General features: G+C 33.8%; 2 protein-coding genes and 1 long non-coding RNA gene across 8 annotated transcripts; 1 reads left to right on the forward strand and 2 right to left on the reverse strand.

Moving 5' to 3' along the window:
* Positions 1-1,595: 1,595 nt before the first annotated feature.
* On the reverse strand, positions 1,596-5,366 carry LOC107901439 (uncharacterized). The gene is made up of 2 exons (XM_016827456.2): positions 4,330-5,366; positions 1,596-1,791 (listed from the first exon to the last, which is right to left on the reverse strand). The coding sequence occupies exon 1, from the start codon at positions 5,277-5,279 to the stop codon at positions 4,446-4,448; it is 834 nt and encodes a 277-aa protein (XP_016682945.1). The 5' UTR covers positions 5,280-5,366; the 3' UTR covers positions 1,596-1,791; positions 4,330-4,445.
* Positions 5,367-12,143: 6,777 nt separating this feature from the next.
* LOC107901442 (uncharacterized) lies at positions 12,144-14,231 on the forward strand. Its single transcript, XR_001685246.2, has 4 exons — positions 12,144-12,405; positions 12,684-12,758; positions 12,888-12,935; positions 13,979-14,231. It is a non-coding gene; the product is annotated as an uncharacterized lncRNA (long non-coding RNA).
* A 1,533-nt stretch (positions 14,232-15,764) lies between these two features.
* On the reverse strand, positions 15,765-24,139 carry LOC107901443 (uncharacterized). Of its 6 annotated transcripts, XR_005914419.1 has the most exons (8): positions 23,672-24,139; positions 18,929-19,977; positions 18,747-18,850; positions 18,610-18,655; positions 18,077-18,176; positions 17,526-17,997; positions 17,265-17,445; positions 15,765-15,949 (listed from the first exon to the last, which is right to left on the reverse strand). XR_005914419.1 is itself a non-coding variant. In XM_041095126.1 (7 exons), the coding sequence occupies exons 2-5, from the start codon at positions 19,973-19,975 to the stop codon at positions 18,613-18,615; spliced, it is 675 nt and encodes a 224-aa protein (XP_040951060.1). In that variant the 5' UTR covers positions 19,976-19,977; positions 23,672-24,139; the 3' UTR covers positions 15,765-15,949; positions 18,077-18,176; positions 18,610-18,612. The 6 variants fall into 6 exon arrangements, 2 of the variants coding, with proteins under 2 accessions (XP_040951060.1, XP_040951059.1); XR_001685247.2 differs by having other exon boundaries at positions 17,265-17,997; XM_041095126.1 differs by lacking the exons at positions 17,265-17,445; positions 17,526-17,997 and having other exon boundaries at positions 18,929-19,253; positions 19,773-19,977.
* Between the last annotated feature and the right edge of the window lie 45 nt (positions 24,140-24,184).

Here is a 24,184-nt window from a genome sequence, read left to right on the forward strand (position 1 = left end):
TCCAGCTCGTATTTCCAGCGTCAACCGTCGAGCCACCGACGTACATGTCCCATCCACCGACAGAGTGTCTTGGGGGGATGTGCATTCGACACCGCTACCGAACATGGGTTGTTCCGTATTTTGTAACACGCTAACCGAGTGTCGGCCAGGGGTCGTGTATACATCTCGAACATCGGACGGAAGTACATCATTTGGTGACGTAAATTGTACATATAACTCAATATAAGTTGCTCCGCTAGCAAGATGAGTCTGCACCATTGCCTCCAAGCTACGAGCACCTTTTATGTCGAACGAGTCATATGTCACCGGATCAACAGAAGAACAAAATCGATACGTCAGTGACTGAACTTTCATTGGCATGGTTCCGAAGATTTTACGCCTAATTCTTTTACGGAGTTCTGTCAAATCTATGTTTTGGCTAAATGACAGTCGCACCGTATTCTCTGACAAAAAAACAACACCATTCTCGGTATGGCAAACCTCACCATCGTAGTAAATAACAGCACTAATACGTTCACTCATTTTGAAACTCTAAATTCCCTAACCTTAACCTAAAATGTTTCTGCTCTGAGTTCTGCATTCTAAGAAAATTCTCTGCCTAATTTATGGCCTCAGCCCAAACTTGCTACTGTAGCGAAATCGCGTCCACTCAGAAACGTCAAAAAAAAATTATTTCTTACATGACCAACTGTAGCGAAATCGCGTCCACGAGGACGCGATTTCACAATTTCTTTTCATATAGCATCCTGGTATCAGCGATTTTATACTATTTCCTCAGAAAACGTCAAAAAAAAATTATTTCTCACATGACCACTGTAGCGAAATCGCGTCCACGAGGCCACTATTTCACAATTTCTTCTTAAATAGCATCCTAGTAGAAGCGATTTCTCACTATTTAACCAGAAACGTCAACTCGAAAAAAAGTTTTCCTGGACCCCTAACTCTTAAAAAGCCTGCACCCCAAACCCTAAAAGCCATAAAACCCAGGCGTAAAAATCAGGGTCAAAATCGCGTTCCCGATACCGCACTAAGTGACAGGAGGTCGCGTCCACGTCAGCGCGACATGCTGACGTGGAAGGAAATCGTGCCCTCAAGGGAGCGATTTCCTTCCACGTCAGCAGGTCGCGCTGACGTGGACGCGACCTTCTGCCCCGTCCCCTGACATCGCTCCGACGTGGCGCGATTTTGAGGGAAATGGCCCAGTCCGGTAAATAATTAAAAAATCGGCCTATATCGGTAATTTTATAAAAAAATTGGCTTTTTTTGGTAAATCCCTCCGATTTGTCAAATGCTTATTTAGTAGAAAATTCAAATTTCTTAAATTTAGGGCAAATATGCAAAATTACGTGAAATTTGAAATTTACCACTATACTTCACTCTCATCAATATTTTAAAATTTTAAAATTATTCATAAGGCCAAAATAACAAATTTTCATTTTAAAAGTCCGACCCCTTGCCAACACCTTGGATCCGCCTCTGACCACGAAGGTTTAATTTAATTTTCAAATACATTTATTTAATTTAAAAAATAAGAATTCAAACCTCGTAATGAGTGCTATTTGAAGGGCAAGCGAGATGGCCTTAAGAAAACTGAATAAAGTGCAAAATCACAATACTATATTGTTTTAACTTTGTCAATATTTCGGTATAAAAAAAGAAAGCACCCAATTACATCAACAACTTCAAAGTTTTAACCAAAATAATTGACGACGTCTTCAAATTCTCTCTTCACCTTCACCATCAACATAGGTCTTGACTCAACTCTATGCAGCAACATGTTCCAGTTGAGGCCTAAAAAGGAGGGGAAAAAATCTGAGATTAGAAATATAATTTTATATCAATGTAGCGAAAATTGAAGGCTTAAGGGGCAAAAACCAAAAAAGTCCCCTATACTTTTCCAAAAAAATCAATTGAACCCCTAGACGGTAGAATAAATTAAGCCCTTTTATCATTAAAGTTATCCATCAAAGTTACAAAGCCAAAAGTGCCATTTTTTGCTGGTTGTTTTCACCACATGGCAAAAACTAGTATTTAATGTACAAAACATTAAAAAAATCAACAAACATTTATAAAAAGTCATAGAATATCGTATAATATATTTTTTTTTATAATTTTCTATTGATTTAATATATAAAATACATGTTTTTACCACATGGTCACGTGGCCAAAACAGCTAGAAGAAAACCAGCACCCTTAGCTTTGTAACATTGACCGTTAAACGGTCAAAGGGCTTGATTGATTGATTGTAATTCAAATGTTCAAGGGCTCAATTGAGTGAAAACAAAAAAGTTCAGGGAGCTTAATTGATTTTTTGAAAAAGTATGGGGGCTGTTCTTTACCCTTTAGCCAAAATTAAAGTATATTTGATTGATATATAATATAATCATTCTGATCCATAAAATTAATAATTAAAAATATATACACACATATCCATCAGCACACCACATCAACAGGCACCAAATGAGCCCTAAAAATCAACATTGTTGTTAATAATAATAAAAGCTTCGATGACCTTTTACAGCAATCAAAAGTGAGTAAGATTATTATTATTATTATTATTATTATTATTATTATTATTATTATTATTATTATTATTATTATAACTCACAACTACCAACAAAACAAACACATCGAAGAAACGATCTCCATAATCTATTACTGGTTTTTCAGATATACATCTGCAGTCTGAAGCATTCATCTTCATATGTAATTCATTCCATTTTCATTTTTGACTTCTTACGTGTTGGAGCTTCATCAGTCAAGCACGCAAGAACAAAATCAAAGAAACGAGGAAAAAACAATACAGATATAATTATCACTCCCAAACCTTTTTACTTTCCAAGAAACATACGATACAAAACCGGAAATAGGATGGCAAAATATTTAACAAGAATTTCCAAATAAACATTTTTGTCCCCTACTAATTACCTTTTCTCTACTTCAAATTCTCCAGTTGTAGGACTAAGTAATTCCCCTTTATTAGAGTTATATTCTTAAGTAATATTTTGTCCCCTCTCTTACTGATTGCAACAAGCTAATAGCTCACTTAGTAATAACATTCACTATCTCAAATCAAATTCAGCCTATTGAATAAATCTATCCTCACTTAGTAATAGTTATGTTTTCTGCACTTTCATCTTGCTTCTTATCATATGCATGTTGCAAAAATTTCTGTTCAGTAAGATGAGGAAACCTTGTAAACCAGTAAAATGAGATGTTGCAAGAAGACAGAAAGGAAGACTAAAAGGAACAAGTGCGGTGATGAAGGTTGTACGTTCCCGAGGCCAATTAAATCATGATGATCGTACCAATCGTACAGAATTTCTTGAGAGCCAAAACTTCATCTCTGGGACAACTGTATAGCCTTTTCAAGTGAAGTTAAAAGGGCTGGGAATTTATTAGGAAAGCACTAATATGAAAGTAACACCAATCATGAGTAGTGGGAGACACGGAGGTTATCAAAAGTAATTTGGGGGGGATGGAAGTCAAGTAGAAGTTATAACCTAAGTAATAGTTTGGTCATAGGTAGGCCTGCTCACAAGTCGAGCCTAGACAGGATACTAACACCTTTCACGTTTGGCTAGGCCCCTGACCCAGCACAAAATATGGGCAATATCATTCGACTAGACCCAACCCTATTTACTAAAAAGGAGCCATGCTTGCCCCAACACAACCCACCCAATCTCTTTTTCTAATTTTATTGTTCAAGGTTGTCATAGTCCTTATCAATATTGGCATTTTTACGTGTGGTATCCATCACCAACAAAAGGACATCATTTTACTAAATCTTCACTTGCCTATAGGTAATGACCTCGCTCTGATATTTTAGGCAGAAACATTATCATAGTCTACCAACTTCCTAAGTAGGAATTTAAGCCTTGGTTTAGATCAGGATATTTTATTTTCTTGTTGGAACAAAAAACTAGAAGCAACTACTGGGGGTAAGGCAAGACAAAACTTGAGTTCTAGTTCTCTAAAGGTGCTAGGAGCCTCGTACCCATTTAAAAAAAATAGAGTAGACATTTTCACATAATGCAAATCCGATGCCTGATTCGTCTACTCCATACCTTAGCATTACTCAAGTTTTATACAGGAAGTTCCATGCTGCTCACTATCAACTTCTTAGCGACAACAAGAACAAACAAAATGCAACGACAAGCAGTATTGGCAAATGAAAAATCCGTCAATTTACAAGGATGGGAATAATTAAGATGTGGTAGTGATGTGAAGGGGGCACTAACCTTCATTTAGAGCAAACCAAATGTAATGGCAAGCAGCAATGGCAAATGAATAATTATGATGTAGTAGTGATATAAAGGGGGCTCTAACCTTCATTCAGAAAAACCATATATTAAACATATCTTCGGGATATGGAATAGTGATGGCAGATTGATGCTCTGCAACTGCATGAATCCCTCCCTGCTCGTTGCACCAAATATTAAATCTTATGTACTCAAAAATATGGAGATGGTTGACCCAACCCAAAATATGCTTGCCATTGCCCAAACGATACAGAGTGCTTTCCGGTGGTGGAGGCACTGGAAATTTTGGTGACCATTTGACGGGCAAATGTTTCTTATCAAGCAAATTATACGCCTCCAAAGAACATTTATAAATAAAAGTATACAGCACATCGTCCACACGATTGCCGCTGAGTCAGACCAGTAACAAATTTTTTGTTCGAGGAAAACCCATGATTTACGATCATAGTAATAAGCGTAAAGAGTATCACTGGCACGGCAGTGCACTAAAATCCGAGATCGGGAAGAATCTAGAACAGGAACACATGAAACATGTATATCGATATCTTCCAGAGGGGGCGACAATGGTTCCCAAATATCCCCACTTATATCGTAAACCTCGCCAAAAGATTCAGAACCCATGCATTCGAAGACGTAAATCTTTCCTTCAGCAGCAAGAACATGGGGAAAAGCCCGAGGGAACAACATAGAAGTAGTTTTTCTCCACCCACGTTCAAGGTCCTTCAAATCTAATTGGAAAACATCGTTTACTTCCTCATAACCACCAAAATTAGCATCATTTTCGCGTATTCCCCTAAGAATGTAAACGTGGTTGCCACAGGAAACGGCAGTGGGACATGAAGGAGTATCAGGTGGCATCGCCTTAATAAAGACTTTATTACTTTCCAGATCAATAAACTGCAAACTGAGCGTTGTTTTACCATCGGTACCCTGCCGTTTCTCGACGATGGCCTTGATCAGTTCATCTGGCTCTCGCCCATCAAAGTAACTGGAGAAATCACTAGTATCGCTGCTCATGGTTCACCGCAGCTTCACCTTTCCAGATCCAAAATCGCTTTTAGTTCTAGGGTTTCTAGCTTGGGTTTTTTTTCCCTTTTTTCTTTTAAATTTGGTTTGGGTTTAGTAGTCATTAGAGATGCTCATGGGCCTGGCGGCCCGGCTCAACGGCCCGTCCAAAATATGGAGGGTTTGAGCAAAAATATAGGCCCGAAATATGGGCTTGGGCAAAAAAATGAGGCATGTTCAGAAAATAGGTCGGGCCTCGGACACCACTTTTTTGGCCCGGGCCGAGCCCGGTCTGAATATAATAAATATATTTTTTTTTTATTTTTTATTTTTAAAAATATTTTTAAAATACTGTTTTTTAATTTTTTTTATTTTTAAAATACTTTTTTTAAAATTTTTTAAAAAAATTTTAGTGTTTATTTAAAAAATGGGCTGGGCCGGGCCTGGGCTTAGGAATTTTTCTCCGGGCCGGGCCTGGACAAAATTTCAAGCCGGGCCAGGCCCGGGCCTAGGACACAGGCCAAAATTTTTTTATGGGCCCGGCCCGGCCCATAAGCACCTCTAGTAGTCATTGACAAAAAAAGATTTATAGTTAAATAAATTTGTTGACAAGTTAGTAAACAGTTGATATTTTTTTTAATAGTAATTTGCTTGTTTTAGTTGTTAATTTCCAAAGTAAAGATACTGTCAATATGACTGTTTGTATTTTAAAATTATTTATTATTTATGATTATTTTTAATGAATATAAAATAATAGTATTTTGTATCAAATATTAGATATTTGTTGAAATTTGATCAACCATTGGATCAATGAGGAGTTGATAAATATATTAATTTGAATGAGACAAAAAATTAGTTGGCATGTTGATATGAACAAGTTGAATCGGATTAAATTGATGATTAAACCAAGTTTTATAATTCTTTATTAGTTACTTAATATGATGGTTTAGAGTTTTAAAAAAGATGTGGAAATGTGAAGCTTAAAGTTTTGGGTTTTTGTTTATTCAGTAAATAAAAATGTTGATTTTTTAAGCTGATAGCGATGTGTAATATATATTGCTTTGCATGTGCTTTCTGCGATAATTATATTTGTAGGTGTTTGGCTAGATCCCAAAATCCAGCATTATTTTTTATACGAGTTTCCTTTTGTGACTTTCACTGCACTTTGTCTCTATTCACATGGTTCCCCTCAATTGGTTAGATGCGTTGAAGTTGGACTCCCGGCTTTGCTAGCAGTGATATTCACTTTTCAAAAATTTGACAGCAGCTGGTGCTTATGATAATAGTGTTTAAAAAACTGAGTTCACCTATCGTACCGATCGTTTTGGCCTCATTAGTGTTGCATCTTGTCCTTCAGGAAAGCTAGTTTAAATCGAGAACCCTCGTCGGCAATCGAATCGGGTCAAACATCTCTTAGAATCAAAGCTGCTAATGGGGTAGCAATTGCTACTGAGAAGAAATTGCCTTCGATCTTGGTTTAGCTGTTAAGAAAATACAGTGTCTGACACCAAGTGTAACAGCCCAATTTTGGGCCTAGTCGGAACAGTGGTTTCCGGACCACAAATCCGACAAGGAAAAATTTATTTTTCTTATATTTTTATGGTCTACGATTTCACGGAATGATTTTTTGAAAATTTCGTTCGAAAATTTCGACGTTTGGGCACTCAATTTAGTCAAAAGGACTAATTTGTAAAAAGTGCAAAAGTTGAGTTTTACATGTTAGAGGTGTTCAATTGTTATGAAACTTTAAATTGGAGGTCCTTATATGGAAATTAGACCATTGGTTAAGTTGGTAGACAAAAATGGGCATGAGATAAGTGAAATAGGAAATTTTTAAGTTAAGGGCAATTTGGTAATCTAGTAATTAAAATGAATTAAAAGGGAAAAAGATGGCAACTTGTGCTCATCTTCAACCTCATGGCCGAAATTAGCAAGGGGGAAGCCATGGTTAGGGTTTTTAAGCTTCCAAGGTCGATTGTAAGTCCTTCTAACCCCATTTTTAATTTTTTTTACGTTTTTGAGTCCCGGTAACTTGATTTTGCTTATTCTAGCAATAATTTAATCTAGGGTTTATATTTGGAAAAATACCCATATGTGAAATGTGTTTATTTTGATGTTTTATGGTAGAATATGAAGCTTGAAATTATGCTAAACAACTTTTGCTAAGCGATTTTAAGTGAAAACGAGTAAAACAACATAATCGATAAAAATACATAATGTTCATAAGTAAGTGTTAGAGTGGGAATTTGATGTTGCCATAGAAGGGGAAAATGTTCAACATGTCATAATACATAAGAAAAATGGATGAACTTTAATTTACAAGCTTTGGGGCAAAAGTGTAAATATGCAAAAGTTTAGGGGCAAAAATATAATTTTTCCAAAGTGTGATTTTAGGACTAGATTGAATAATGTGAGTGTTAAATAAGTTAAATGTATTATTATAAACCAAGAAAGATGAGGAATTGACCTTGAAAGCATGATGGTAAGTTGTATGTAATTAATACATTGTTATAATTATTTTTGTTATATTTCGTGACAATATATACGAAAGGGTTGAATATGAAATAGTTATATTAAAGTTAGAAAATTTGAAATTGATAGTTGATTCGTTTAAAATCAGCTTGGTTTATGGATATACCAATTGTAAGTAATGGTTGAAGTGATTCAAATTGAATTATTAAGTTGGCTATGGAGTTGAGTGGAAAGATTGATATTATAATGTGCCGTGGAGAAGTTGTAAATTATTGGGAAGTAAGAATCTTTGTGGAACTGTCGGAATAGTAAAGATTTGAATAAGGTATCGATGAACACGTGTGTAGTACTGTGTGAAGGCTACTACGTGTATTGGTAAATAATGGTCACGTGTGTAGTACTGTGTGAAGGCTACTACGTGTATTGATAAATAATGGTCACATGTGTAGCACTAAGTGAAGGCTACTATGTGTACCGAGAAGCTTTGGTCACGTGCGTAGTACTGTGTGAAGGCTACTACGTGTATCGAATTATTAAAGTAACATGGGTAGTACTGTGTGAAAATCCCCAAATATTTGTTGTTATACCGACATGTTCAATGAGATATGAGTATGTGATTGGAACGTGATAAGTTGCGAAAGAGTGACTGAAGTGATGAAGTCTTGTATTGTGTTATAAAATAAATGGTTATAGTGCTATGTGAATGAGGGATGTTGGAATAGAATAGATTTGGACAGTGACAGTGATGCTAGTTTGAAAAATCATAAAAAATAGTGGAAATTGAATTAGAGAGTGAATAAGATATGAAATGAAAGCTTAAGGAGTCTGTTTTTACATAAAAGAAAGAGAGAAAGAAAAAGAGTTATAAATTTTGATATATTTGAATTTTAGTGAGGCAAGGTCGGATTGATTTCGGAATCCCCTGTTCTGACTTTGGAAAATAATTAAAAATTGTACAAAAATAATTATGAGTTATAATTTATATTCTTAGAATCCTTAATGAGTCAATTTTCAAAGGAAACAAACATAAATATCATCTGAATTCTGTACAATGAGATAATTCATTTTTAGTGAAGAGATGTCAGAGATGTTGAGCAGTGAAACAAGGGTGAATTTAAAGAATAAACTGTACTTATTGGACAAGTCAAAAATTCTGAAAATTTTATGGTAAGAATACATGTGAGTCTAGTTTTGGTAAAAATTTACGGATCTTAATTTGGAGCTCTGTAGCTTTGGATAAAAATGATTTAGTGACTCTGACTCAAATAAACAACTTTGAATTTAAATATAAATGAATAGTGAAATTATGTATAATGCTATTTAAGCATGTTTTATACATAAAGGATGTGGAATGGAGAGGAGGAGGAGGAAAATTAATTACATATATGAATGATTTGTGTATAATTGGTTATATGCTCGATTATAATCGATAAACGTTAAAATAAAAATGATACTTACATTTGAGTATTATTGATCATGATTTAAGCTCATATGGGAAAATAAAGTTTCATAGTATGTGAGTGTGGTTTATTTGGTATATGAGTTGGTATGAAGTAAGACCATGAATGTTTTATGGATTAATTCATGTTGGTAAGCTTGATACATGAATAAATGTTGAACTTAGCCATACTTATAATGCTTATGCTATATGTTTATTTGGCTAACATGTGTAGTGTACACGCTTAAGCTTTGGCCAATTGGTGGCTGAATTATGCCACGTTAAATTTATAAGTTATGCATTGAAATGGTAAGTAGAATATACTTATGATCATGGAAAAGGTGGTAACGTTTAAATTATGTAAACTTACTTGGAATGGTTTATCATGTGGATAATTCCAAAAAAGAATTATGTTTAAATGTACTAGCTTGTGACTATGGTTGAATGATATGTTATTGTTTTGTGTGATGTTTGTAGGAAATGGGTGTGGAAAGGAAATGAAATACTAAGTTCACACTTGAAGAATAAAATGACGAAAAAGGGAATGATGAGTTGATTTGATGTTGCTATTTAAGCTTAAGTGACGTTTTCATTGTAATACTAAGAATTTTATAAATGTGTTCATGAATGGTATAATCGATAAACATTGAGTTAAATGGTGAACACGTATTAGTATTGAACTTAACAATATTGAATTGTACATGAATTAAATGAAAGTTTCTAGTGATATGATTTGAATTAAAAGAATTATTGTGGTATTGAAATATATATATTGGATTGAGAAATTGATTTGAATTGTGGACATGAAAGATTGTGAATTGAATAAAATAGAAATGAAGCATTGAATTACATGAGTAAGTATCGGATCTCGTAGGCCCAATTTGTTATGAATATAATATTTTGAGGATATGTTGTAAAGAATTATAAAAGCATGTTAAAAATTTGAAGAGTTTAAATTTGAATGAAATTTTGTAACTTGATTTAATACGTTTACATGTGTAAGTGTTCTAGTAATACCTCATACCATATTCCGGAGTTGAATACGGGTAATGGGTGTTACACCAAGTGTTGAAGTTGTTTACAGTGTTGGGCAGGTTATAGCATTTTGGATCAAGTGTAACATTAAGTCTTTCTAGACTCGAACAGAACTTCAGGAAGCAAAGTAAGGCATTGATTGGTTCTCTTTCCATTAAACAATCAATCCACCAAAGCTATTTTAATTCGCTCAAATAACATTCAGGTCGCCTACTTGAGAAGGCCACGATGATTTCTTTTACAGAGACCATAACGATAACGAGAAGGGGAGGGAGTCTCAGTCTCAAAGACCCATGTCCAATGCGTTAGAGGACCTTGCCTGATATCAACCATGACATCTTCCAAAAAGAACCAACAGTTGCCCCAAAAAGCAGCGTTGTCTCTAAACTGAAAAGACAATAAGTTCGGACTTCGGATTGAATAGGGAGCAACAAAATGATTTGGTGAAGGATGTTATCAGGTAAATGACTAATGAAATCATTCGGGTCCATACTATTATTACTTTTTGGGATATTGGCATGTTTGTACGATTTCTCTTGATTATTATGCATGCACTTGCATCTCTTGATATAGGATAAGTTATAAATAGCCTTTGAAGTTGGATTTTGTGAGTATAACTATGGGTTTCGAACTATCGTCGAATCTGTGCTTGTTGAGATAGTCATATTTATGTTGGTATCACTTCAGGCAAATATGTTTTTTTCCCTTGAGTTTGATTATCTATCACGATACCTTGGATTGGAACAAAATGGTGTTATTGTACGTGAGCAACAGGAAAAAGCTACTTGGAAAACTGCACAATAAGGAGCATCCTTGGATTTTTTGCGCCACACCTCTTCAGTGATGGCGTTTTCCAAGTACAATTTATTGAAAATCAAACATTTAGTAAACTTGTAAATTTCTTAAACATTGCACTAGAAGATTTCGATATGAAGAAGCATTCATCTGTTGACGATGAGGTTTTTTATGAGATAGAATGCCAAAAAACATGGAATATCCATTTGAATTATTCGTCTTTTCTACAATCCTAAAAAAGTTTTGATACTATGAGTTTGCAGCTGGTGTGGATATTTCGGAATATATGGTCCCAAATATGATCTGATATTGATGTTATGTGCTATAGTTTGGTTCTCATCGCCTTCCTAAGGGACTTTTGTTTACTATTTATGGAATATCTTGCTGCTTTATTCTTTCATGCTCTATGTGTGAGTATAGATCCGAGTTATATCTTTTTGGCAGTCAAGCTGATTTATGATCACGATTTTTGGCTTTCTTATGGCTCGCTTGATTTAATATCACGACCTTTGGCTTTCTGACAACTTATGGACCTACGCTCCCAGCTGATGATTAAGGTTAGCAGAGTTAAACTCGTAACCTCTGATCTTTTGAGTTAACAGAGTTGATCTCGTAACCTCTGATCTAATTTACAAACAAATTCTATCTTACGGGAAATACAGATCGCAATATTCTACAATATAATTCTTGACTCCTGTATCACTCTATCAAACAACAAAACTCACTCGATAAAGCTTCAAGTTAAAACCTGTATGATTAACACAAATTTTCCGCAAGGCATTTGCTACAGTGGATCACTTGAATATTTCACAGTAGATGACAACCAGCTTACTGGGCCAATCCCTCAAGGGCTGAAAATTTGCACTAGCTTGAAGAGAGCCCACCTTGAAAACAACTGATTTAGAGGTAGAGGTGTGCATTTTTTGGGTAAAACCGAAAAAATTTGGTTAACCGACCGAATTCGTTTAATCGATCGGTTAATCGAATTTTTTCGATTGAAGGTCGATTAATTATTTGTTAATTTTTCGGTTAACGATTAAATCGGTTCGAAATCGATCGATTAACCGAATTTTTTCGGTTTAACCAAAAAAATTAATAAACAAAATTATAATATATAAGACGTCGTTTATTTGGCCCCAAATTTCCTTAGTTTTCCCCAAGTTAGAATCAGATTTCCTCAAATTCCCAACTTCTTTCTGCCATTTTCTTCACATCTGATTCCAGCTCCTCCAAGTCCTCTTTAGAGTTAGGCTCCGATTCAGCTCGTCGACTGTCGATGCAGGTCTTAAAGGCGACGGTTTGAAATTGCTTGTTTTGTCTTTCTTTTGGAAGGACGTTAGGGTTTTGTAATTTGAGAACTCGAATCGAGCTTAGACGAAAGTCTTGTCAATTTTAGAGGTATTCTTTTTCCCTTTCTGTAAATCCTCTTGAATCATCGAGGTGTCTTCGATCGTGGTTAAAAAGTAGCATAAATATGATTGAGCCTTCTTGCTTTGTTATGGTAGATGTTACATAATGCATGTAAATACATATTTGGGTCACTTTATGATTGTAATTGCAGATCTAAAAGACCTAAATAATTTATGTGAATCAATATTGAGTGCTGGTTTAAGATGTGTGGATTTTATTTTTGTACTTAATGAAACAAATCTATTTGATCTCAACTTCTTCTACAGGCTAAGGCTGCATGTGTTCTGATTGATCTATGTTGTGGTGTGCTAGCCCCTTGGATAACTCAGGTCATTGCAAAGGTTAGTTTGAAGCATGTCTTCGTAGTATAATCTATGGTTGGTGATGCACCACGATTACCATGTCAATTTATAATTGTTCTTTTAATAAAAAAATTAATTTTCTTTGTTTTTGAAACTTAATGGCTTCAGGTTGATTTAACGGTGGAACTCATGGAGGACCTTTTGGGTATAATCCAGGTATTATTACAAAAATTTGAAAGAAAAAGTGATTAACTGAAAAATGGAATTCAAAGATAAGTAATACGGCATGATTATTTTACTAAAGACATTTATGTAGGTGTTTGAATGAGAATAAAACTTAAGCCAAAGAGATTTATATGTATGATATTTACAGTTTACAAATGTATGGAATTGCTTGTTATGCTGTTAATTGTTGGTCTCCTTTGCACTTTCCATGCCTTGGTTGAGAATTAAATAAAAAATAAATCCATGAACTTCTGTGCTTTTTAGATTTTGAAGATATCCAATCCAGATTAGTTTTGAAACAACATTTCCAAGTAGAATGCATTTCATTCCCTTTTTTTAATGGCAAGGTTCCAGTTTCAAAATTTTTATCTCAATTTCAGAATGCATTATAGCCCATCTGGCTTAAATGCTTAACAGTTATGGCATCATTGCAATATCAGGGATGCGATAGGTGAAGTTTAACATATTAAGCTGTTTTAATGTGCATTTTGGTTGGGGGCATGTGATACTTGCAACTAGTTAGATTTCTAATAACTTTTTATGTTATATGGTTAAGCAGTTTACATGTCCCTTTGGCCAAACTGCAAATCCATCATACTGCAAAATAAGAAAACATGTAGCTAAGGCATGCATCATTCCTGGTATTCCAAGAGAATCAACCCATGAATATAAGATCCCTAGAAATCTTACTAATTTGGAATGTCTGCGCATGAGAGGCAGTCCTTTTATCAAATAGTGGTATGCGCATCTGTTTTGATCAATTGGTCTACAATCGATGTTTATCGTAGTGTTATCTGGAATTATTTGTTATTTGCTCCTTGTTTGTTGTCCTGTTCTTGTAACCGAAGTGGTGGTTCATTAGTTTTAGTTATTACTGGTCCTATTGATAAAGGAGAGTGTTAAGTAGTTTGGAATCAGCTTTATGTTTCCTTTTCTGCATGCACTATGCAGTGAAATTTGTTGCTTGCGACATTCATTTGTTTATCTCTCTTATGTAATGTAGTTGTATTATTTCTTTTAAAATCTTTTGCCAGGGAGCCTGCCACTCAACAGCTCGTGCTCGTGCTCGTGCTGCACTTAAGTACATAGTGATAGGTCTGTCTAGTCACATGGATGATATACTTGGGAAGTATAAGGTGCTAGATTATCCTTTTCTTACTGTGTATTTGTACATGTGTTTATTTATTTGTGGAAACTGTCCAATTTATGTGGAAAAGGAACAGACTCATCACCATTGGCATAATACCTCTTTAAGAGAAAATAATTGATTTCTTTTGGTTTACCATCTAATACAATGTTCTCTTGTAGAAATGCTAGTCTTTTCAGGAAGTGAAGCACAATATATTTGATTTTATCTTTGTAAATCATGTTAACTGTGTTGTTATTCGGTTAATTCGAGTAATTCGTTTAATTATTGACCAAAAATAAAAAACATATAATTTTTGGTTAATTCGGTTAACCGACCGAATTAACCGAAAAAATTTCGGTTCGGTTAACGGTTAAAATTTTTGAAAGGTCAGTTAATTCGGTTAATGTCATTTCGGGTCGGTTAACCGGCTGAACACCCCTACTTAAAGGGAATATATCTAAATATTTAGGTGTTTACCCAAACCTAAGATTCATTGACTTGATAATGAATTTCAAGGTGTAGTGTCTTTATATTGGGGGCTGTGCAAAAGTTGACATCTTTGCTTTATCTTGGTTTGAATGGGAATAAACTTTCTGGTAGTGTACCATTGGAACTAGAACTTATGTCCAAACTTTTGTATCTAGACTTGTTTGCAAACCAATTGAGCAAGTCCATCCCTAAAATAATTGGCTAAATATCTATATTAGTATTTGTATTTTATAAAAGTTGCGGATTCAGTCCCAATACTTTAAATTGGGTTTGGTTTATAAATTATAATAGTTTAGGTTTATATTGGGTAGGACTTGGGAGTGCTGGGGTGAGCCGCTGGTTGGGGATTAGGTGGGCAGTAGGCTAAGCCTAATACATATAATACATGATATTAGTTATTAAGTTCGATTAATTTGGTTAATTACCCGTTTTTGAGCCAAATTAACCGATAACTGAGCTTTAAAAAAATTATTAACCAATCTCTGATCGAATTAGATTAGTTAACCAACTGATTAATTTTAATTGAAATTTAAACACCCCTAAATCTGTTACTCTAATATGATGATCTTTAAATTATTTTTTTTATAAATGTATTCTTTTCAATATAATATATATTTAAAATGGTATAAAAAAAGTATGAATTTGTCAAATTCATATATATCTTAGGAACCCAAATCTACTAGTTAGTAGGAATCCAACAAATTCTTGTTTTTAAGAAATAATCATGAATGTTATATTTTGTATATATGTTATCACTTAATCTGTATATATATATTTTAAATTCAAATCCAAAATTTAAAGCTAAGTTCCCAAACGCTATATAAATTGGATAGTAATATACTTCCAAATATAACCTTCATTATTATTTCTAAATCCATCGATTTGTTATATGCTTATTTAGTAGAAAATTAAAATTTCTTAAATTATTTAGGGCTAATATGAAAAATTACGTAAAATTTGAAACTTACCACTATACTTCACTCAAATCAATATTTTAAGATTTTAAAATTTTTTATGGGGCTAAAATAACAAGTTCCTATTTTAGGGATCCGACCCCCTGCCAACCCCCTGAATTCGTATCTGACCACGAAGGTTTAATTTAATTTTCAAATACATTTATTTAGTTTTAAAAAATAATAATTCAAACCACTTAATGGGTGTTATTTGAAGGGCAAGAGAGATGACCTTAAGAAAACCGCATAAAGTGCAAAATCACAATACTATATAGTTTTAACTTTGTCAATATTTCGATATAAAAAAAAGCACCCAATTACATCAGCAATTTCAAAGTTTTAACTACGCTAATTGATGGCGTCTTCAAAGTCTCTCTTCACCATCAACATGGGTCTTGACTCAACTCCATGCACCAACACGTTCCAGCTGAGGCCTAAAAGGCAGGGAAAAAAATATCTGAGAATAAGAATATAATTTTATATCATTGCAGCGAAAATTGAAAAAAGTTAAAGGGCTTGATTGATTGATTGTAATTCAAATGTTCAAGGGCTCAATTGAGTGAAAACAAAAAAGTTCAAGGAGCTTAATTGATTTTTTGAAAAAGTTTAGGGGCTTTTCTTTACCCTTTAGCCAAAATTAAAGTATATTTGATTGATATATAATATAATCATTCTGATCCATAAAATTAATAATTAAAAATATATACACACACATCCATCAACAGACCACATCAACAGGCACCAAATGAGCCCTAAAATTCAACATTGTTGTTAATAATAATAAAAGCTTCCATGACCTTTTACAACAATGAAAAGTAAATAAGATTATTATTATAACTCAAACCTACCAACAAAACAAACACATCGGAGAAACGATTTTCATAATCTATTAATGGTTTTTCAGATATACATCTGCAGTCTGCAGCATTCATCTTCATATGTAATTCATACCATTTTCATTTTTGACTTCTTACGTGTTGGAGCTTCATCAGTCGAGCAAACAAGAACAAAATCAAAGAAACGAGGAAAAAACAATACAGATATAATTATCGCTCCCAAACCCTCTTACTTTCCAAGAAAACATATGATACAAAACCGGAAATAGCATGGCAAAATATTTTTGTCCCCTACTAATTACTTTTTCTCTACTTCAAATTCTCTAGTTGTAGGACTAAGTAATTCCCATTTATTAGAGTTATATTCTTAAGTAATATTTTGTCCACTCTCTTACTAGTTTCAAGAAGCTAATAGCTCACTTAGTAATAACATTCACTATCTCAAATCAAATTCAGCCTATTGAATAAATCAAATTCAGCCTAAGTACTTCATCGAGAATTTAAGCCTTTGTTTACAACAGAATATTTTATTTTCTTTTTGGAACAAAAAACTAGAAGCAACTATTGGGGGTAAGGCAAAGACAGAACTTGAGTTCTAGTTCTCTAAAAGGTGCTAGGAGCCTCGTACCCATTTAAAACAACAAATAGAGTACGACGCATAGTCGTAATAAAACTGAGTCTTGGAAAAAGGAAGACATTTTCACACAATGCAAATACGACACCTGATTCGTCTACTTCGTACTTTAGCATTACTCAAGTTTTATACAGGAAGTTCCAGGTTCACTATCAACTTCTTAGCAACAACAAGAGCAAACAAAATGCATTGACAAGCAGTATCGACAAATGAAAAATCCATCAATTTATAGGGATGGGAGTAATTAAGATGTGGTAGTGATGTGAAGGGGGCACTAACCTTCGTTTAGAGCAAACCAAATGTAATGGCAAGCAGCATTGGCAAATGAATAATCATGATGTAGTAGTGAAATGAAGGGGGATCTAATCTTCATTCAGAACAAAAATATATCACAAATATCTTTGGATTGATATGGAATAGTGATGGCAGATTGATGCTCTACAGCTGTATGAATCCTTCCCTGCTCGTTGCACCACATATTAAATCTTATGTACTTAAAACTCATATCGATATGGTTCACCCAGCCCAAAATACACTCACCATTGCCCAAACGAAACAGAGTGCCACTCCTTGGTGGATCCACTGAAAATTCTGATGACCATTTAACAGGTAAATGTTTCTTATCAAGCATATTATACGCCTCCAAAGAATGGAACTCACCAGAATAATTATACATGACAGTCTACAGCACATAGTCCAAGAATTGACGCTAAGTCAGACCAGTAACAAAATTTTTGTTCGAGGCAAACCCATGTTTGCGATCATAGTAATAAGCGTAAAGAGAATTATTGACATGGCAGTGTACCAAAATCCGAGATCGGGAAGAATCTAGAATAGGATTACTTAGAGCAATAGTTTCCGGAGGGGGCGACAATGGTTCCCTCACCAAAATATTCAAAACCCAATTGTTCGAAGACGTAAATCTCTCCTTCTGCAGCAAAAACTAGGGGAAAAGCCCGAGGGAACAACATAGAAGTAGTTTTTCTCCACCCACATTCAAGCTCCTTCCAACCTAATTGGAAAACATCGTTTACATCATCATAACCACCTAAAATTACTCAAGTAACAAGTTTACCAGACTAGTTACATACCGTAAGACTCAACATACAAAATAGCAACGAAATGACTTTCGAGTTGAGCTGGAGAAAATGGATGCTTGACCATGTATTTATTAAAGCTCCCATCCGAGACCTACGCACAAAAATAAATATAACTGTATGCTGAGTAATATATACTCAATAGTACTAACATAATTTAAATTCAATTATAAACATAATAAAATTGAATAAACAAATAAGTAAGAAGATTATATACATTATTAACATGCATGAAATTAAATTTTTTAACATAGTCTAACTTCTAGTGACTTGTTTTAAGAAATCGAATTTCTCGATTTCAATTGAAGTAATTTGCTTCAGTTTGATCCTCGATTTCAATTCTAATCTCACCTAAGCTAATCTGAAGTTCTAGTTACTACTCTCTAACCCGTATTTTCTAAACACAGTATTTCTTTTCTTCCTCTAATCACGTGATTTTTTTATTCTTTTCTTTTTCCTACTTTTAGTCCAGACTTTGAGGTGTGACAGTTTCTAAATATATTTAAAGAGAAAACCAACTTACTTACCTTTCATATATCTTCAGAAATAATTGATTTCGAAAAAACTCGCTCCCTATATCAAAACATTAAAATAAGAATATTCATTTAATATGAATTAAAAAAACAATTTTACAATGATAATATAATTTTTCTATATTCCTTACCTGCTTTTAGTTTTTTTTGCATAAAGGATTAAACCTTCAAATAGATGAAGATATAGTTCTGGCAGTAGCCTACTCAACTCATTCTCAATGTTAATGATGCTAATCTATAAAATAAACAATTTAAGTTAAAGTTAATAACAAAGATAAATAGAATATCATAATAAAAAATATTGAAATCTTACTTTTTGTGTTGCATAGTCGTTGTAATGATGGTAAACATTAGAGCAGTACCATACCATAGAGACATAGGAAGCAGAGGTATAGGCAGAGGTTGGGGAACTAGAATTTTTATGCTCGTATATAGATTTAAACACCGGATCACAGTTCACCTCCAACACCCAATTACATGAATATTTCTTTTGCCAGTTACGTAGGCATTTTTCAAGCCGTTGCAACTGAATCTCTCTGCGCTTCAGTATGTGATCCAGATTTATAATAAAATGGAACTTATCAACAGGTCTCCAAAATAAAGGCGCATCCAGTAGAAATGCAGGACTCATGTATTTCCTATCCATTTAGACATAGGCAAATAAGTAAACAAAAAGATTATGAAATTAATGAAGTAGACCATATGAGTTATCAAACTTTAAAGTAAAAGTAAATATGTGAAAGATAACTTAAAGTGTCGAAAATTGAGCTCGGTAAGAAAACAGGATAGTTCATTCGGCATATTGAATTTCTGATAATTTTGAATAACAGATCCGAATGGCATATTGACGATGTAGTTCATCAAATATTTTAACTGATCAATATCACCTTCGATTGGTTGGTCAGATGCATTTAAATTTGGTAAAAACTTTACCCTCCCACCGAAATTAGTGATGAATATAGACTTTATTGGATCTTGCGTGTAAATGCACTTATTACTTTTACCCCTATATACGAGCCACATCCCTTAAGATCCTACCGAAATCCTCACTAATATAGTTGAACCATTCACTCTCATTTCGGTTACTACTTTCCTACCCTTTCATTCTTTCTCTAAAATATACTACAATATTTTTAGAATATTCTAATGCAACCAACCATTCATCTTGATACCGTACAAGATGATGGCAGCATAAAATCCTATCATCTTGATGCGCCACTAAATGTGTGTACAGTTCCAAAGCTTTCTCTTCGTCTTTAAACGGCAAGAAAGTGGAGCTAATTTCTTTTCCCGAAATCTTTAGCACTCCATAATACACACCATCATACTGGTCTATAATCGCACAACCTGGTTTCGACATAGCTGTTGCAAACAAAAAATAAAAATTAAATTAACAAAGGAGACGATGATCAAATGAAGAATTAACCATGGGAACATCTTATAGCCAAACAAATTTTCACAATATCATCTCCATTTCAAAAATTAGCAGACAAGGCAACTGCTAAAGTAAAAAAGTCTAAACATGGTGGTTGCTAGAGTAAATTGCAATAGACTGTTACAACTCATTACCGACACATTAAAATGTGTAAATATGATTTCATGTTTTATATTTTATAAAGCATCAAACACTAATTCATATAGTTTGAGATTGTCAAGAGATAAAAAAATAAAATAAAGATTCTACAATATCCAAACAATATTAAAAGCGGCAACGGAACAACATTAAAAGCAGCAGTGAAACAACATTAAAAAGGACAGTGAAACTGCACCAAAAACAACTTGTGAAATGTAATCAACCAACCAAAATGCCCAAATTTAAACTGCGGAAAAAGAATTAAAACTTTAAGTTGCCCCAAATGTAAAAAAAGATAAAAAACAATTCTGATTTGAGTATACAACTTATTATGTGCTTATCATGTTTTCGCTTTGGGGTTCCCTTGGACCCTAACACTTCAAACCATGTTAAATTGACAGCAAGGAGAGTGACAGACCAGAGGTTTGCCGTGCTTGACCTGCTTCCATCTCAAGACCCCAAAACTAGAATTGGTCCTCTAATCTATTGACTTATCACTTAAAACAAGTCCAATTTTCACATATTACCAAGAATTGAAGTGAATATTGAATAACAGTATGTGTTCAACACCAATATATTCAATTTTCTGAGCAACCTTACTCAGGGAAAAAAAAGGTTGATCAAATTTCTTATGTATAAACCAACCATTTGCACATTATCTCAAAATAATTGCTTGTTTATGTGTCTGTATATATATAATATGTATGTATGTATAATGTTCACTCTCCTAAGAAACTTTGTAAAAACCCACCTAAATCAAAACAGAAACTCCTATTTGGTTCATCCAACTGCAGGTTTTCCTCATTTTTAATTAATAAGAAAATGCATTTTCTTGTTTTAATTCCTATTTTTCCCTACATTTTCTAGGAATAAATCAAAGATAAAAGAGTTCATAAACACATAAATCATTGAATAGAACTGTAATAAATCAAATATAGGCTCTAAAGTCAAGGTACCCGAACCAGCAGATTCCTCAATCTTCACCCATTATAGGCTCATACAGACCGAGTTTAGTTCAGGGGAATACATTTCCCTATGGCTGCACGGAGATAGAAATCTCATGAAGACATAGGTACGGATGTATCCCGTAAGTGATTCACTATCCTGCACGGAGGTGAAAACCTCACGAAGGAGTAGCTTCTCACTTCCACTTAAAAGGGTAAGACTAAACAGTCTTTATGCAATATGATGCCAAGGTATAAAAACACAATTTACAATAATCATACAAACACATGCAAAGAGAGGATCGTAATTTTTCAAATCAAATTTTCAATTTTCGACAATAAGACAAAAAATAATCAAATTTGCGGCTTGACTCTCTAAAGTCCCCAGTGGAGTCGCCAAGCTGTCGAAACCCCCTTTTTTAAAAAACAAAAAAAAGTTTTAGTTGTCGATTTAAAAAAAACGAAAATGGGGAGTTGCCACCGATCTTTTAAAGAGGTGTGATCTAATCACCTTGAAAACGATTTTAGGTCTACAAATTTTGAGAAAATAGGTTTGGGAGTCGGTTACGCACGAGGAATGGTTAGCACCCTCGTAACGCCCAAAATTGGTACCGAATTGATTGTTTAATATCTTAATGTTGAAAATTTGAAAAGATTTTAAAATACGATCCTTCCTTTTTTATTAAAGTTAATTTTACAAAGGATGCTTGGATAAATCGAGGTGAATACTAAAGACCATCTCATCTCAGAGTAATAAAATGTCATACCCAATACATTAGGACACGACATTTTTAGTCCTTGAGAACGAGCTTGTCTTTTGATTTTCAAAATTCTTGAAGTTTAAAAAGGGTATTCAATTGCTTGAAATCAGATGAAAAATTGAAACATTGAAACCCAATACGTTAGGGCACGATTCCTCAAAATTCCTAGCATTGAACACAACCCTTATTTTTTTTAAAACCTCATTTCGAGAAAATGACATGTCACATCCAATACATTAGGACACGTAGCGTCAAATTCCGAGAATGAGTTTTTTTATTTACGCGTTTTGATTATAAATTTTTTTTGATCATTTAGATTCAACGAGGAAAATTGGAACCCAATACATTAAAGCTCTATTTTCTCGAGAATTCTAAATTTCGAGTATCGCGTTATCTTGAAAACTTTTGCATGAAGTAATTTTGACATTTGTAATCTTTTGAATGAATAAATAAAGGAACGATTGAATAGTGATGTACAACACGAAATGATAATTCGTAAACTAAAGCACACCCATGAGCAATAGGCAATTAATGAACAAATACAAGCAAGCACAATAATAATAATTTCGTACATTATGTAAATATCACTAATAAGAGGGAACTAATTAAGAATCAAGCAAAATGACACCAATGAAACATGTAAGATTAAACATAATTTAAGAAATAAATCTGATATATGTATTAAAAGATTAAAATAAATTTGCATGAATTAAAATATTGACATAATCTGAAATAGATTAAAGATGCTAAAGTATTTGAAAGAAATAAACTATCTATATAATAATGTAAACTCATCGATAGATTATGCGTGTAAATATAATGAAAACAATTTAATAAGAAATATATGCACATATAATAGTATTATGTAAAATATGTATGTATATACATATACAAATCTAAGAAATACGTGGGAAGTGGATTTTAGAGAAATCATATTGTGGAATAAGACAAAAACAAGTAATAATAATAGTATATCGTAAGAAAAATGAATACATATAAAAATTTTAAAAGGAATTTAAAACGATGATGCCCATAAAATAAAGTAGTATACTAAAAATAAACCAATGCATATATATATGTAAAACGTGATAATATAATAGTATATTAAGAATAAGAATGAATGTGACAATACTGATGATAGTAATAACAATAAGCTTCTTAATGAAAAAAAACTAAATAACAAAAAAGATTAAATTACAAACAAAACCGAACTAACAGGTAACTAATGAGATAAAAAAAAACCATACTACAACACGCGAATCATATGGGGTTCGATTGGGAAAAAATCCCGTTTCCCCAAAACGCCGTGTTGCAAACCGGGTTGAATTTAAACAAAAACAAAGTGTGAGACTAAATTGAAAAAGGGGTGAGACCGATTCGAACACATCAGAAAAGGGGGCGGACTGATTTCGAAATAACCCAATAAGTCAGAATGCGCGGATCCTCCCCGGGTCGGGTCATCGCGCGGGTCACGGACCTCCAGACGGCGCCGTTTTGAAGCTATCACATTATCTACAAACGGCAACGTTTCAAGTCTCACCATTAAAACTAAAATCAACCCTAAAAACTAAAGCTCCTTTTTTTTTTTCGCTCGGCTCATCGATCCTTCAAACGGATCTCTGAACCCCTGCTCAGGCTCCGATGACGACAGAGAGAGCAAGGATTCGACGGCGAGGTACCCCCTTTCTCTAAACTTGCTTTCTCTTTTATTTCTACCCTAAAAGATGAACTCAAGAATCAAAGAAAATAGGGAAAACGAAGAAAGATTTGAAAATCACCTTTCAGAATTTCCTTCTTGATTTCTCTCTGAATACTTTTGTTTTTTAATTTCTTTGTAAAAAAAACTGTACAAAAAGGCCCCGGCCTTCGTTTTATAGGCCGGGAGAAAGTAAACAAAAATAAAAAATGAAAAGAAATACAGTTTTTCTCTTTTGTTGTGTCGTTTTCTCTGTTTGCAGGTCAGCTGCGAGGCCGTACGGTGATGGTGACGTGGCACGGCTTTTGTTTTTATAATTAGTTTAGGGACCGCGCAAAAATTGGTATTACAACAATTACAGCAATTTGATGCCCATCAACAATGAAATACAACTGTGCATTTGAGACTACCAGGAAAACTCCAAAAACAGAAAGATTTAAAGTTTAAACTAATAGTAATATAAGGAACGAAAGAATCATTATCATTAAGATATGCATAAGTTGCCTAATGGGGAACCTAAACTCCATTTGCAGATATGCTTTTGTTCAAAGATTCTTTTTTGTAAGCCTTTTTAAAATTCAACCCATGTTTTATT

The sequence above is a fragment of the Gossypium hirsutum genome, chromosome D06 (genome assembly GCF_007990345.1).
Source record: "Gossypium hirsutum isolate 1008001.06 chromosome D06, Gossypium_hirsutum_v2.1, whole genome shotgun sequence".
In the NCBI taxonomy this organism is placed as follows: Eukaryota; Viridiplantae; Streptophyta; class Magnoliopsida; order Malvales; family Malvaceae; genus Gossypium; species Gossypium hirsutum.

Coding starts and splice junctions, on each gene's coding strand:
- LOC107901439 (XM_016827456.2), bottom strand. CDS start 5,279: ATGAGCAGCGATACTAGTGATTTCTCCAGTTACTTTGATGGGCGAGAG.
- LOC107901443 (XM_041095126.1), bottom strand. CDS start 19,975: ATGTCGAAACCAGGTTGTGCGATTATAGACCAGTATGATGGTGTGTAT. Junction 19,254..19,772: donor GTACGGTATCAAGATGAATG/GTTGGTTGCATT, acceptor CTAAATGGATAG/GAAATACATGAGTCCTGCAT. Junction 18,656..18,746: donor GCAAAAAAAACTAAAAGCAG/GTAAGGAATATA, acceptor GTTTTGATATAG/GGAGCGAGTTTTTTCGAAAT.